Here is a 13,804-nt window from a genome sequence, read left to right on the forward strand (position 1 = left end):
CTGGGCAGCTGGCCAGGCTCGCATTGCCTGCCCTCAGCCTCTCAGAGGAAGCGCTTTGCGGACGTGCTTGGAGTTGGGCAGGAAGCTCGCTGCTCTGCTGGCGTTGTGTGGTGCTGCGAATGGGTGGGGAGAATAAAACCTGGTCCTGAGCCGTGCAGGTCCTGACTTGGGAATATCCCCCTTCCCAGGAGCTTCTCACAGTGTAGTGTTGTTATGTGCTGTGCCCCCAGCAACAGGTGATCTGTCACATGTGTTTGCTTTGGGCAGACTGAGCTGCTGAATTATTCTTGATTCCATGGCACTACCTTGTTTAAGTCATGTGGGGTGTTATTTATTTACTGAGAGCTTTGGCAACTCCAAACAGCAATGGCGTTGCTTTTAGTAGCTTGCTTTTGGAGGCTTTACAATTCCTGTTTCTCTACTGCTTGGTTAGTTTTTTTGAACACTTCGGATTTTTTTTTTCTTTCCCACTGGGTTTTGCAATCAAAAGCAAAACAGCATTCACTGGAGCTTGTGAGAGTTGCTTTGCAAAGGTGTTTCTGCTGTTTAATGAGAATGCATTTATGGCAGTGCTTTGGCTCTGCGTGTAGACTGGGCTGTAAGGAGCTTGTTGGAGGTGTGCTTGCTCACTTCTAAGTTTTTTCTTCTTCCTTTTGGAGAATGTCTGTCTAGCAATGTGGCTCTGAGATGACTGGGCACGAAGATTCAGCAGTACAGGAGGCTGTACTTTAAAAGCTGTCTCTCTCTGAGGGGCTTCCCCCCACCCTGTCTTCATGGCTTCACCCTCTCAGGATCGATTTGCTGCTGGTTGCTCATGGGCACATGGAGAGGGTCTGCACGTGTCCGCCTGCCACCTCTCCCAGCAGGTCTGTGCCGTGGGGGGGATGCCTGCCTGCCTCTGACTGTTCCTTCCAGCTGAAATCATACGTGGTGGGTTTGGGTTTTATTGGACTGAAAGTTCACTGCGAAATTGCTGACCGTCGGCCGTGCCCGGGGAGTGGTGCTGGGGGGAAGGACCGCTAGGGAATTTGGTGCTTGGGCTTTCTGCTGGCTCAGGTTTCTGATTCGTTCCCGGTGCTGGGCAAGAAGACTGCAAACAGAGCTACTGCTCTGCACAATGGGGTTCTGACTTGTTTCAGCTCCTTAGCTGTTCTGAGCCCTTGTAAAACAGGGGCTTCATTGTCCTGAGCAGCTCAGACAGGGAGTCCTCTGCCTCGAGCAGTGCGTAATGCAGAGAGGCTTCTTTTCTTGCTGCTCTATTTCCATGGAAAGTCGGGACTCCGCGCTGTCTTTAGCTGCTTTGTCTCTGTCTGGGAGAGGTCAACTTACCCCGAGTGTTCAGCTGCCCTCCTGGTTAAAACCGATCCTCTGACAGCATCTCAACCAAGAGAGGAAGAAATGGGGATCACAGCGCCTCGATTTCTCTGCGTCCTTTTTTCCTCATCCGCTTTCCCCTTAAACTGCATTGGACGAAACGTGAAGCTCCAGAAATGCCAGAATCCTGAAGTCTGGCAGCAGAACACGCGGTAACGGTGCACACTGCTGGGGACAGCAGCGTGGTTTTCCTGAACTACTGCTAAGACAGAGACGTTTAAATTCCTTAACCCGAATCTGTGTGACAACAGCGCGGCTGCGGGGGAGCAGGAAACAGCCCGCGGCCACGAAACAAATCTGTCAGAATCAGAGCGCCGTGTTAGCTGTGATAGCCCGGAGCTCCTGCAGCTTTGGAGAAAGCCGGAGCAGGTTCTGAATTCAGCCATGTTCCGCTGGTGGAAAAGCAGTGTGTGTGTGTGAGCGGGATCGCAGCTCCCTGCTCCAAGGCTCAGGCTGTGCTGCTCCGTGCCCCGGTCTGTGTGATGCGGAAGCTGTTAATGAACGTGCTCTTCTGCTTCAGCTGCATGAAAGTGAAGCATTGTCTGGGGGAAGCTTCCCTGCATACAACAGGAAGATGGGGCACGGGGAATGAGTTGCTTGCTCAATCCGGCCCGTCCCTGCTGAGTGAGGTCTGGGGGCACTCCCTGGAAGTACGGGATGTCATGGCTGTTAGGCAGTTGCATTTCAAACGCTGAGCGGGGAACTGCGGAAACATTTGGGTCCTGTTCTTGTTTTTCAGCGTGTTTGACATCTCGCCGTACGTCTCGTTCAGTTCGGTTTCAGATTGCAGCCAAAAATGGTGATTCCTGCTTCCCCATCCCTTGTGCTCTTCTGCTTACGTCGTGAGTCAGGATGGGGCTGCGGGGCGGGTCGGCGTGCCCTGCTGGAAGCCAGCCCTCTCACCCGGCCCAAACAGATGTGTGCTGCTGGCTGGGGAAGCGGAGCTCCCTCGCCCCGTGGTGGGACAGCTGGACCCAGCACAGCGCAGGAGCTGGGCCGCTGCAATCTGGTTGGGGCTGGAGGTAAATGGATCGGAGGGAACGTGGAAGGTGTCATTTCAAATCGGTTTAACCTGACCCCCCCGCATCCGCCTTTCTGCCCATCTCCCTTCAGCATGGTTACTAACCGCAGCACAGTTAGCTGGGTCAGCAAGCCGATCTCTCTGGAAATTGTTTGAGCTGGTTGGTTTTCAGCCAGATCAGGTCCTTGCTCTTTCTGGCCACGTGTTCCTACAAAGCCATCCTGCCACCAGGGCGTGGACGAGGGACGAGGCGCCTCTTTTGGCTGGAGCTGATGTTTGATTCAGTATAAAGTAACCATTTATCCACAGATCTGGCTTCGGGAGTACTGCTTTTCCATCTGTGCCACAGGGGTGACAGCTTACCGGCAAAGTGTGGTTAATGTTTATTGTCATCTTTGTGTTTCTGAAACAGCTTCCCGCAGGATCTCAGAACAGTCGCTCTTTCAAGCTTCCCATCACTCTTGCTGGAAAAACACACAGTGGCAAGTTTGAGTTAGATTTATACGTGTCTGTTCTCAGCTCTGTTTATGTTCCCGTGCTGCCTTTCTGATTGCTCATCCTTTCTCCATCCCCTGTTAGGGCAGTCTGTGAGCGGGGAGCGATTTCCTTTCCCTTCCATGTTCCCCACAGCAGTTCTACTCAAAGTCTTTCCCTTTACCACAAAATGTCGTGAAGTCATTCGAAGAATGTCGTGTTCTAAAGATACACCATAGAAAAATAACATATGACTGTGTCATATCACTTCTAATCTTTTTTTTTTTTTTTTTCCCATTTGTGCTTGTTCTCATGGCAAACAGCACCAGGGCGGCACGGGCCAGCTGGCTGGGCTTTCTGGGCAGGGGTTCCGGAGCATTTGGACACTTTGAAGTTATGTTTATAAATCCTCATAAAGCAAACAGAGCAGAGTGGGAACAACTTTGGTGTTCTTGGTGTTCCAGCCATAGGAGCTCGTGTCCCCGAGGTTACGTGCTTGTGCTGTTTAGGAATCTGGTGAGCATTTTTTCCTGCTCGTAGAAACGCAGCGGGCAGAAATGAGTCTGAACTTACATGGGAAACTTCTCCGAAGCTGGTTGAGAAAGCTCTGCGCTGCGGATCTGAGAGCGTGCAGGGCAGGCCCCGGGGGGAGGCAGCCAGCGCTGCCAGTGCCCCGCTCCTTTCTCCTGCAGCGCTCTGGGGCTGTCTTCTGCGCTGTGAACAAGCTCAGCAGAAGTGATTTACATGAGGCTGGGGTAGTTGGAAGGCTTCAAATGCTGTTTGACACACCGCCCGTCACAGCACTCCTGTCACGTGTGAGCTTGGTGTGGGTGGCTCTGCAGGGCGGGCTGCTGAGCGTGGCTGGCAGCGTGCGATGGGTGTAGCTTCATTTCTTGGTTCTTACTAAGTCCGTTGCACTTGCTTAAACCTCTAATGTTTTGCAAATGTTGTAAAGAACATTTAAAAAAAAAAAAAAAAAAAGAAAAAAAGCGCTGCTCCAGGGAATGAACTTTCCAAATGATGCTTTGCGTGGGGAATTGTGCTTTAAATGGCTTAGCTGTAAAGCAGACTGCATGAGGTCTCCAGGAATAAAGCAGTCCCATGTTTTTGTCACAAAATTGAGCTGGCAGACAGAATTAATCCATGTCTATCTGCATCTCTGTAGGATCTTGCTTTATTTCCCTCCGTGCAGAACAAGGTGAGCAGAGGCCTTCTCTCCCTGATGTAGGGGAGCTTGTGGCAGCTCAGGGACCGTGGCTGGGTCAGGTTTTCCTGAGAGTGGAAGAGGGCAAAGGAAACGGTAAGTGGGAAAGGTCACGGGCAGGAGGGCTGCAAATGATTTGCTGGGGATTAGGAGTTTAATGCTGCCTTGTTCTGGCCTCTTTGGGTCTGAACAAGTTCAAGGCTGTCTCTGAAAGGAGTTCTGTTCGATTGGAGCCACTTCATTGAACTGGGTCCTCAGACAGAGGAGCCTGAGGCTGTCTGCACGTGGGCTGAGTTCTCTGATGCCCCAGGGGCTGCAGTAAGACAGCAGCCCAGCTGGCTGCCCTCCCTGCCTGTCCTCTGGCCGCTAGTTATGTCTTTGTTCCCCATTTCTCAGCACCAGCAGTTGCCTCACGAGCAGGGTTGGTGGGTGCTGCTAGCAAATTACCCTCTGGGGCAGAGGTGACCCACAGAACAAGATGCCGAGGGGAAGCACTGACAGGCTTTGCAGCTCTCTCTCTTGCTGGATTGTGGGAGACTCTTCTTGGTGTGTGTCGGCCTGCTTAGGCAGTGTGAGCACAGCTGGAGCCGCTCTGCGTGCCGTGAGCAGCTCTAGCAGTTGGACACGAGCTCCGGGCGCTGGGGGAGGGAGTGAGATGCCATTTCGGCCACGTCATGAGACCTCTTATCAGCGGCCAGCTCTGCCGTGGGTGGGTGAGCGGTGTGTGCCAGAAGAAGCTGCCTTTTATTTCTGCCGTGAACTGTGAGGAGCTCGAACTGCCGGTCAGGCCGAGCACACGGAGGTCGGGTGGGTTCCTCATGCAGGTTCCTCTAGCACGGAGCTTGTAGCTGTCAGCCTGCCCCGCTGCTGCCCTGCTGGGTTGGGGCCCTGCTGTCCTGAGCAGCTCCCTTGGCAGCGCCTTGCCGGCACAGCTGCTGTGGCACGCTGCTCCTCTGCTTCTTGACTGCTTAAATCTGGCGCCTCCGGCACCTTCTGTGTCAGCACCGTGCAGGGAAGCCTTGCCCATACGAGTCTCAGATCAAATCTGCCGGGTTAGCATTCGTTTTGCTCTAAGAGTTGGGCACAAGCACAACGTTTTGGATGCTAACCTGCCACCAAACGACACAGACAGATCCCCACAGCCCCGCACATGGTTGTGTGCAATGCACAGGTGTTCGGGGCTGCTGGGGACCTCTGATCCTGCTGCCAACATCTGAAAGATGCAGTCTGTGGCCGGCCTGGCCAGCACTGCGTGCTGTGGCTCAGCGCGGTCCTGCCCGGCGGAGCTGGGGGCTGGGGGTGCAGAGGAAGCTTTATGTCATTCTTGGCTGCCTTCGGAGTAATTGTTTTAATGAAATGGAATGCAGCGCGTTCTGTGCTCGCTTGGCAGAAACAGCCACTTTAAAAAAAAAAAATCTCTATTTTGCTGGGGAAGGAGTTGAGGTTAGTCTGTTTTCCAGCTGCTTTAAGCAGTTAAACAGGGATTTGTAGCAGAGATAGGAATGGGATATTGTCCTCGGGGAGGGAGTTGCGTCGCTCTGTGTGTGTGGGGGATGTTGTCCTCGTGCACACAACGTGTAAGCGATGGGGCCTGGTCCCTCTGGCTCTCTGTGTGATGTGAATGCCAACGTGGCTCTGAAGGGGATCAGATTAATTTTAAAGTGATGTGAGTAGGTACGTGTGTGTATAAAATAAGTGTGCACTGAAGAACTTGGTAGGAAAATGAACTGAACTTCTGTTATCCCTGCTGTATTCTCATCAAGGGTAAGACTGTGATGGGTTGAGACAGGCAAAGTCAACTTAATCTTCAGCAAAGCAGAAATGGAGGAACCAGGGATCTTGACTTCTGCAAATCACTGCAAGATATTTTCCCCAGTTCTCTCAGCTGGCTGGTGATTAGTGTCTTAGGAATGGGTGGAGGGACAAGCAGAGATCATGCTGAAAACCCTTTTTTAGAAAGTGATTTGCAGAAGGATTTATTTCATGTACCTACAGAGGGAAGTTATTCTCATGCTGCTTCTATTTCAGCATTGCTGGCATTTCCATTTTTGGTCAGCACTGGAGATTGGTCTTTTTAACTCATCTTCTACCTCCCAAAATCTTTCTACTCTGTTTCCATCATGATTTTTTTTAACTATGGTCATGAGTTTTCTTACGAGCAAAACAGCCTTCAGTTGTCAGAGTGCAGAGTGCTGAGGTGGAGATGCTGACGTGCAATTGTTCCCTTTGTTAATGCTGCTTTTGGAAAGAAATGCTTGTTATTTCTCTGGCAGGTGAAGAAGCCAGCAAGGGTTGCTCTGCTGTGGTGCTGGGGGATAGGTGGAACCATAGGTCATCTGCCTTTGTGTAGCAGGAGGAGATGAGAGAACCTCAGATTCCCTAGATCCGCCCCGTTCTCTGACTGAATTCAGTGTGAGTTTTCTGTCTGGCTTGAACAATTTCCTTTCTTTCTGTGGGTTTTTTTGTGAAACTCTTGAGCCACATTCTTCTGCTGATGCTGGGAGAAACGCCGTGTCCTGGAGCTGCCATCAGCAGGCTGCTGGGCTGCCACCCACAGCTCCCAGAGTGCACGGGGGGAACCACTTCCCACACTCATTGCTGGAATGTGCCATTCCCATGGGCTGTTGATCAAGTTAAAAAAAAAGGAAAAAAAAAAAGATTTTCTACCATGGGCTCTTTCCCCCATGTGCTCTGTGGCCTTTTCTGCTGGGCGGGCTTTCAAAGATGTCACTTCCCCGCTCTGGATTGGGGTTATCTTCAGCTTTCAGTAGAACGCTCGTCGAAAGCCTCCTTTAAAAACTTTCTACCTATTGTAGTTATAAGTAGTACTAAGACCTGCATGACTGAAAAACGTTGCGTGTTGAGGTGTCGGTTCCCCCCGCCCTGTTTGGAGAGCTCGCACTGTGCTCTTGGCTGTGCTTTGTGTAAGCCGGGTCCCGGTGATGACTTAACGCTTCTTGGCTCGGCCACAGGTCGCCATTGCTTCCAAGTCTGCTCCCACTCTTGCAGAGAACCCTTACAGAAACGACAACAACTTCCTAAAAAGAAGGATCCACCATTTTGAGAGTGTTTTGTTAGCAGCCGAGTTTTTGGAACACCAGTTCAACCGTACGGCGCCTTGGGCAAACTTTGGTTTTCTTGACAAGAGGGGCAGCTCCTCTCAGAGCAGCTGGCAGCTCAGGCAGCACGTCTCCGTAACTCGGCTTAACTCAGAGAATCCTTTACGTTGGAAAAGGCCTTTGAGATCTTATTTGGTATCCGCAGTACCTGGGTGAGATTTGCTGGGACTTCCTTTCTCCTTGCAGGCATAAGGTTTTCCAGCACAGGGCATCTTGGTTTGTAAGGGCAGATTTGCATTTGTTGGACTTTGTTTGCATTTACACTCTTCAGAGCCGTGCTCGCTACTAAAGGCAAGTTGCTACAGTACACGGAATAATCTCTGGTAAGCTACGATCTTCCAGGCTTGCATTATGGTATCCTTCAGGTTGGGAGTGTCTCAGTGAGGCTGTACTAAATGTGGACACGATGGCAGTGTCTGTTCAGCGTGCTGCCCTGTGCTGCTGGTCTCCTGCTTGGTGGCCAGAGGGTTCTGTATCTCACGGGCAGGACTTGTGCTTCTAATGCTTGTAATGAATTCAGAATTCATACTAATATTTCTGTCCTTCATTTCATCATCTTTATGGGTGTCTCAAATTTTGTCATTGGCGCTTTGCCTGGAAAGGCCTATGTTCAGATCTGCTTATGCTGTTTGGATAGGATTTCCACTGTTTAAAAGATGCAGTTTTTTTTTCTTCCCTGAAGCTTCTTGTCTATTCTCGCACGCCCATGCAAATCTTATCCTTCCCTTTATTGGTTAGAGGTCCACATGCTTTCCTGTTTCTCTTACTTTTAAAAAGGCGGATAATTAAGTTGCAATGTGCAAACTGCGACGGTAGTTTGTCTCCGGCTGCAGCCGAAGCCATGACCTGTGCGGATGGATCCGGCCCCAGTGATCTGCAGCTGAGTGAGGTGCTGGGTCTGCAGTGGTCCTGCAGGAAGCTGTGCAAGGGATGCTGGACTTCCATCTCCTGTGCCTTCCTTCTGCTGCCTGCTCTGCCTGTGGACGTACCCCTCCCTTTTTGCCAGTTGCTCCGCTCGCCTTGCTTTTCTAACTCTGAAGAAACCGTATTTATTTTCTGGGGGGAGGGTCTGTATTCTGTTAAATTGCTTGGTGGAGGGGTCTTGGAAGAGCTAGAGCCAAGAGAAGTAAGTGGCAGCAGCACATGTCTGGAAGAGAGAGTGAAACGTCTCCATTTTTGGCAGTGGAGAGCTGTTAATTTGTCTTTCTGCATCTTGTGAAACTGTATCCCGAGCTCCGTGGCGCTCGCTGTTCCCTGGAACTCTCGTGCTCTGCTCCTATGTAAACCCTGATGTGACGTTTTCCTTCCCCAGATGAGTAGAATCAGCAGTTCCAAATTATGAACTGCAAGTGGTAAGTGCTGCGCAGCTGTGGGAGGTGTCCTGTTAAATCCTCACATTTACCAACGTCTCATTGCCACCTGGGGGCCCCGAAATTACAAGCGAAGGAGGTGTGCTGCTGCCCAAAGGTTTGGAAGCCGCTGCTGTTTTGGCACTCATGGCACCAGGCCCCTGCTTAGAAACCCCTCACAAGAGTTACCCGCCGCTCATTAGCGCATACTGTAACTTCAGTGCTGCCTACAGTTATGCAAATGGAGCCCACCCAGGGCTTAAAAAATGCCATTAAAATGCCTGTCCTCCTTTCAGTGGGCACGTGGAGGGTTGCTTGGAAGTGGCCGGGTGCCCCACACCTCTGCTCTTGGCCGTTTGGTCTGAAAGCCTCAGCCTGGGGCTGAGCAGCGCCTGGCGCACAAGCGATGGGGCCTTGTTTCACTCCTGCCCGCTGTCCTTCCTGTCACTGCAGGTGGACTTTTGGCAGTGTATTAATTACATGGCATCCATGTGGTGTATCTAGCTTGAAGAGAGCGGCACGGGTGAGGCGTGGCAGCCTGTGGAGCAGCACCGTGTGACCTAACGGCCGTGGATCTGTGTGCTGCTCCAGCAGGAAGGGTCTGGTTCCTCAGATAGCTGCCTGGGCTGAGCCCCTCTTCCTGCAGGAGTACAAGGCAGCTGGTATTTGGATCAGCCTTGGCCCTGGGAAGTTGTCCCTGAGGGGTCAGCTCAGTGCCGCCTGTTTGGTTTTCGTGAATATTCTTTGTTGTTTTGGCAGAGGAGAAGCAGATCTTGTTGGATTCTTTTCTGAATGTTGATCCCCGTTTCTAGAAACGTTCTGAAGGAAACCAGCAGCGAGTAAAAATTCCTATGGCATGCGTGGGGAAGCTTTAATTGGCCTTTCGCATGAGAAGGGTAGAAAGAGTACTAAAAACGTTGGTACGTCGGTGATTAATTTTTCTTCCACTTTCTTCCTCCCAGGATGCTGGCAGCGATCCAGCCCAGGTCAGTACCGAGCTGGCAGCAGCTGCTCCGTGTAAAACACGTCCACGTGTCCCGACCTGTCCCACCGAAGTCAGCAGGGAGCCCTTCAGCCCGGTGCTGCGTGGGGGTGGCCGTGCTTTGGCAGAGCCGATGTCCTTTAGTTCTGTGCGAGCCAGCTCAGCTCCCTCGCGGAGACGGTGAGGTCAGCGCTGGCCATTTGCTGGTGCCTTTGTCTGGGGCTTCCTGGAAGTGCCCGAGGAGCTGTGTGCTCTCGGGCTGAGATCAGAAATAGATGTTGCACAAGAAGAGCCGCGCTGGAAGGGCGCTGTCAGAGGCTGTGCTTACCCTCCTTGGAGACGAAAGCTGTTTCCAATTTGGTGGTTGAGAGACCGAGGCAATCTAATTTGTGCAGATTGTTGCTTCTCTTCTTCAGGGGGCCCGGCTGCAATGTCCTGTATGAACATCAGTTTATTTGCTCTCCGGAGGACAGGCTTCTGACAAAGACGTGGTGGCAGACGGGGTTCATAGCAGGCGACAGAACGAGACCGAGAAATTCCAACTTAAGTATTTTTAGGACAGGCCTGAGAGGCAGACTTACTTTCTATTCTGATATAACATGGGCTTGCCATGTTAAATTGGGCTGCTCGCTGCTGCGGGTCAGCTCCGCTCCTGCATGGCAGGTGATTTTTCTTGCTGCTGGGGACTTGGGCGTTACAGCGAGCGTTCTGATTTGTGGCCTCTGTCGGAGCTCGGGTGCTGTGGCTGCAGGCTTTGCTGCGAGTCGCAGCCTGTTGTATCAATGCCACATGGAATTCCTGGAGGTTTAGGTTTAAGGTGTGGAGCCGTCAGGTGCTGTCACTGAAAAACATGGCTGCAAACAGCTCCCACTTCTGCTGTGAGTGCTGTAAGGCGTGGGCAGGACAGTCATCTGGGGGCTGCGGTGTCTCCTCAGTCCCGTCTGAATCACCGACGGCCACGAGCTGAAGCACCGAGTGAAATCTGGTTGAATCTCTGCAATAAGTACAGCACTTCCAGACTTCTCTTGTGCAATCTCCAGCTTCCCTGTTCAGAAAGCCGGAGCGTGGCTTTGTGCTCCTCACCACGGTGCGAGCTGTGGGGCGAGCTCTGCTGCTGCGTCACAGGATGAGCCAGGGCTGTGACTCGCCAACTCTTGCCATGCTTTTCCTTATTCTTCAGAAGATTGTTCATAGAACAGCAGAAGAATTTTTTGACTTAAGCTTGTCCATTTTTGGTAATTGTTTCCTGTTGCTTAGGATTCGTCTTGAGAGTGCAGTGAATCAAGATGGGAAGGAACCACGCAAGCGATTATGTTCTCTTGTAGCTTCCCCCAGCTGCACCACTGAGGACTCGAGGTTTGTGCCCCTGGGCTCTGGCCCTGGTGGCTCTGGCACCAGGACCAGTCGTCTGCCCAGTAAGTTGGAGCATGAGTTCAGTTTAAGGCACCAGGCCTTAACAAAGGGTGTTTTTTTTCTGGGATGAGCTGAGGTTGCTGCTTGGGTCTGTGAATTTAAACAGTGGAGTATAAGAGGTCTCTTTTCACCTCTAGTGCAGGAGAAACTGTGCTATTTAAAAGTGGATGTGGTATGTGACAGGAAGTAACTCCTCCCTCCCACCCTCCCCAGGACTTTCTGGAAATGAGAAATAAATAGGAGGTCATACCTTTGGGTGCAAGCAGGCTGAGAAACCAGAGCTGTAGTGGTGCTGCTGGTGAGCTCAGGTGCTGCTCCTTGGAGGCAGAGCACTGGACCTCAGCAGCCAGCTTAGGCTGCATCTATACAGCCCTGCTTTGCTCTGTCTTTGAATCTACACAGCCAGTGAGACATTGTTGCTCCTGGTCTTTCTGTTGACAGCTTCCAAGAGTGATAGCCCCAGCCACAGAGTGGGCTGAGTTTAACTGGGAGAACTGGAAAAGGCTGCCCTGTTTGGCTGCAGTAGGTTCCATTCCAGTGACATCCAGGAAGCAAATCCGTGTTTCCTTCTGGATGTGTCTGGTAATCTTCCTGCTCTTTTTGTTTTTTTTCTAGTGCACCAACTACATCCCTTCCGAAAGGAGATGATGTTTAAATCACAGATCACTTCCAGTGTGAGAATGCTCAACAAATGTACATGGAGGAGTATGTATCACTGTGACAGTGTGACTGTTAGACACACTGGGACCTGGCTGCTGTTAGCACATACATAGCCTGGCTGGTTCTGTTTGTCTTCGGATTTTCAAGAGTTTAAGGAGTCTCATGGGTGTGCCTCATTTGTTCCAGTTTGTGTGGGGGTAACGATGTCTTCAAAGCGTTGGAGATGATGTGAAACACCTCATGAGCTGTTTGAGATAACAGAAAGGGCGTGAAGGTTTTTCTAGGGAAGTTGGAGGAAGGCAGAATGACTGTGCCTTCCTCTTGTAGGTGGTGCTTCACTTCCCTCTGCCTGGGCTGGGGTCTAATTTACTGTTCAAGAGCTAAATGGAAAACTTCTGTTCCTACAGGAAAATCTGTTGTGGTTCCTTCACGCAGGGCTGTAGGCCAGGGAACGCTGTGGATTTGTGTTGTTTCATCCAGGAAACTGTGCTGACACGGATCTTCAAGGCGGTTGCCGTGTCTGTCTGTCAGCCCACGTGCTGCGACGATGATCCCATGCCCTGTGGGTCTGGGTAAGGTGAGGTTACCTTCCTGCCAACCCGTGGTGTGAATGCAGCCAGCGCTGGAAGGGTTTCCCAGCCTGTGGCATCGGGGCTGCTCCCTCCAGGATGGGAGCCCTGGGGCTTCTGGTGCCTCCTGCAGGCTGCTGGCTGCCCTCCTGCAGTGCCTGTGCCCTTGGAAGCCTCGTGGCTGGCTGCACAGGAGCTGGCTGCCCTCGTGATGCTGGCAGGCTGGCTCTGTCAGCACTCTGACACCGCCCCATTGCCGAGGTTACCGGGCAGTTGCGTGGTGCAGTGAAATGCTTCTGTTAATTTGGAAGGAAGTGGTGTGGCGGGTTCCAGGGAGGATCTTGTGCTGACCTCTGTGTTTTCCCAGGACGAGCACACATTGCTCACTTTCTTCCACCCCTCAGAAGGATCCTGTAGTGGGTGCAAGCTCACTTAATGCCTTCTTTTGTAGCATGCTGAGTTGGCTTTTCTTCAGGGCTTTATGGGAGGGGGTAGTCTGTATCAAAAGCTAATGCTTGGCACGCACTTGGTGTGAGCAGAGCAGCACCAGCAGCAGGCTGTGCACTGTGCAGCCCTGCTGGAGCCATGTGGGGCTGCAAAGCCCGTGGCAGTGGCTGGTAGTGGTGAGGGATGTCTCCTGAATTTGGGAGCATCGCAGTTTGTCTGCTGATCGTTCCCTTTTCAGGCTGCTGTTTTTGTGGTCTGCATCAGAGACGTAGGATAATTACGGGAATGGGAGGGAGGATGGGGGATTTCTTTCGGCTGGATGGAGCTGGATTTCAGTTTGTGCTCTGGCCAGACTTTGGTAGATGGAGGTACAGTATTTCCTGTCTCAACCAGACTATTTATTCTGTCAGTTTAGAGAAGGGCTGAATTTTGGCGTCACTCTCTTTAAAATGTTTTCTAAGAGGCGCTTTAGTCACAGAGTGGCTGGAGCTAGGCTTCCAAGAAACGTAGTGAGTTTATCTAAGAGGAATAACTTTTGCAGGGTTGTGAGGCTGGGTGGCGGGGGAAGGGTCTGGCTACGGGCTCAGGGGCAGTGTGGGGCTGCCTGCCTTGCTGTAAACTACAGCTACAGCCCGTGGGGCTTGAACTCGTCCTCAAACGTGCAGGGAGCAGTAAAGATGACCAGCTCTCAAAATAGTGTTGAGCCGGCTGCATTTGCACAGCCCTGCAACCCCGGAGTGGTTGCAGTGCAGTAGGAGTGGTGGTAGTGCATGTGAGCTGGCCACAAGCCCCGGGGCAGGCTCTCCACCGTGGGGCTCAGCGGTTGGGACAAAAAGCCACAGCCACTGCTGCAGCTGATTGTACAGAACACATCTCGGAGCCTGCTCTTTGAGTGCTACCAGCAGAGGTTTAAATTGAGCCGTGCGTGTGGGCTGCTGGCCTGGGGAGCGCCGGCGGGTTTGGCTGTGTTCTGGTTGTGGCGTGGGTGGGATTTGTGGTGACCCCCACCAGGTGATGCTGGAAGCAGTTGTATCTGCCCCAGTATGAGTTCTTGTTGAGCCTTGGGAGCCTTTGCCAGCCACCCTTACTTGGAAGGGGAAACCTTAGCTACGGGGAATAGCGAAGCTTCAGGGATTTTCACCTATTGCCCTCTGCTGGAGCTGCCTGTGCCCTGTATCGATACCAGTCCAGA

General features: G+C 52.0%; 1 protein-coding gene across 3 annotated transcripts in view; it reads left to right on the plus strand.

The window, feature by feature from the left end:
• PXN (paxillin) overlaps positions 800-13,804 on the plus strand; it is a 38,117-nt gene continuing 25,112 nt past the window's right edge. The window contains exons 1-2 of one of the 3 annotated variants that reach the window (XM_021412416.1): positions 10,635-10,938; positions 11,552-11,641. In XM_021412416.1, the coding sequence (XP_021268091.1) occupies positions 10,650-10,938; positions 11,552-11,641 (379 nt within the window). In that variant the 5' untranslated portion in view covers positions 10,635-10,649. Of the gene's footprint in view, positions 867-4,676; positions 4,881-10,634; positions 10,939-11,551; positions 11,642-13,804 lie in introns of those variants that run through there. The other 2 variants (XM_021412418.1, XM_021412417.1) reach the window with 2 other exon arrangements.

The sequence above is a fragment of the Numida meleagris genome, chromosome 14, assembly GCF_002078875.1.
Source record: "Numida meleagris isolate 19003 breed g44 Domestic line chromosome 14, NumMel1.0, whole genome shotgun sequence".
Lineage (NCBI taxonomy): Eukaryota > Metazoa > Chordata > Aves > Galliformes > Numididae > Numida > Numida meleagris.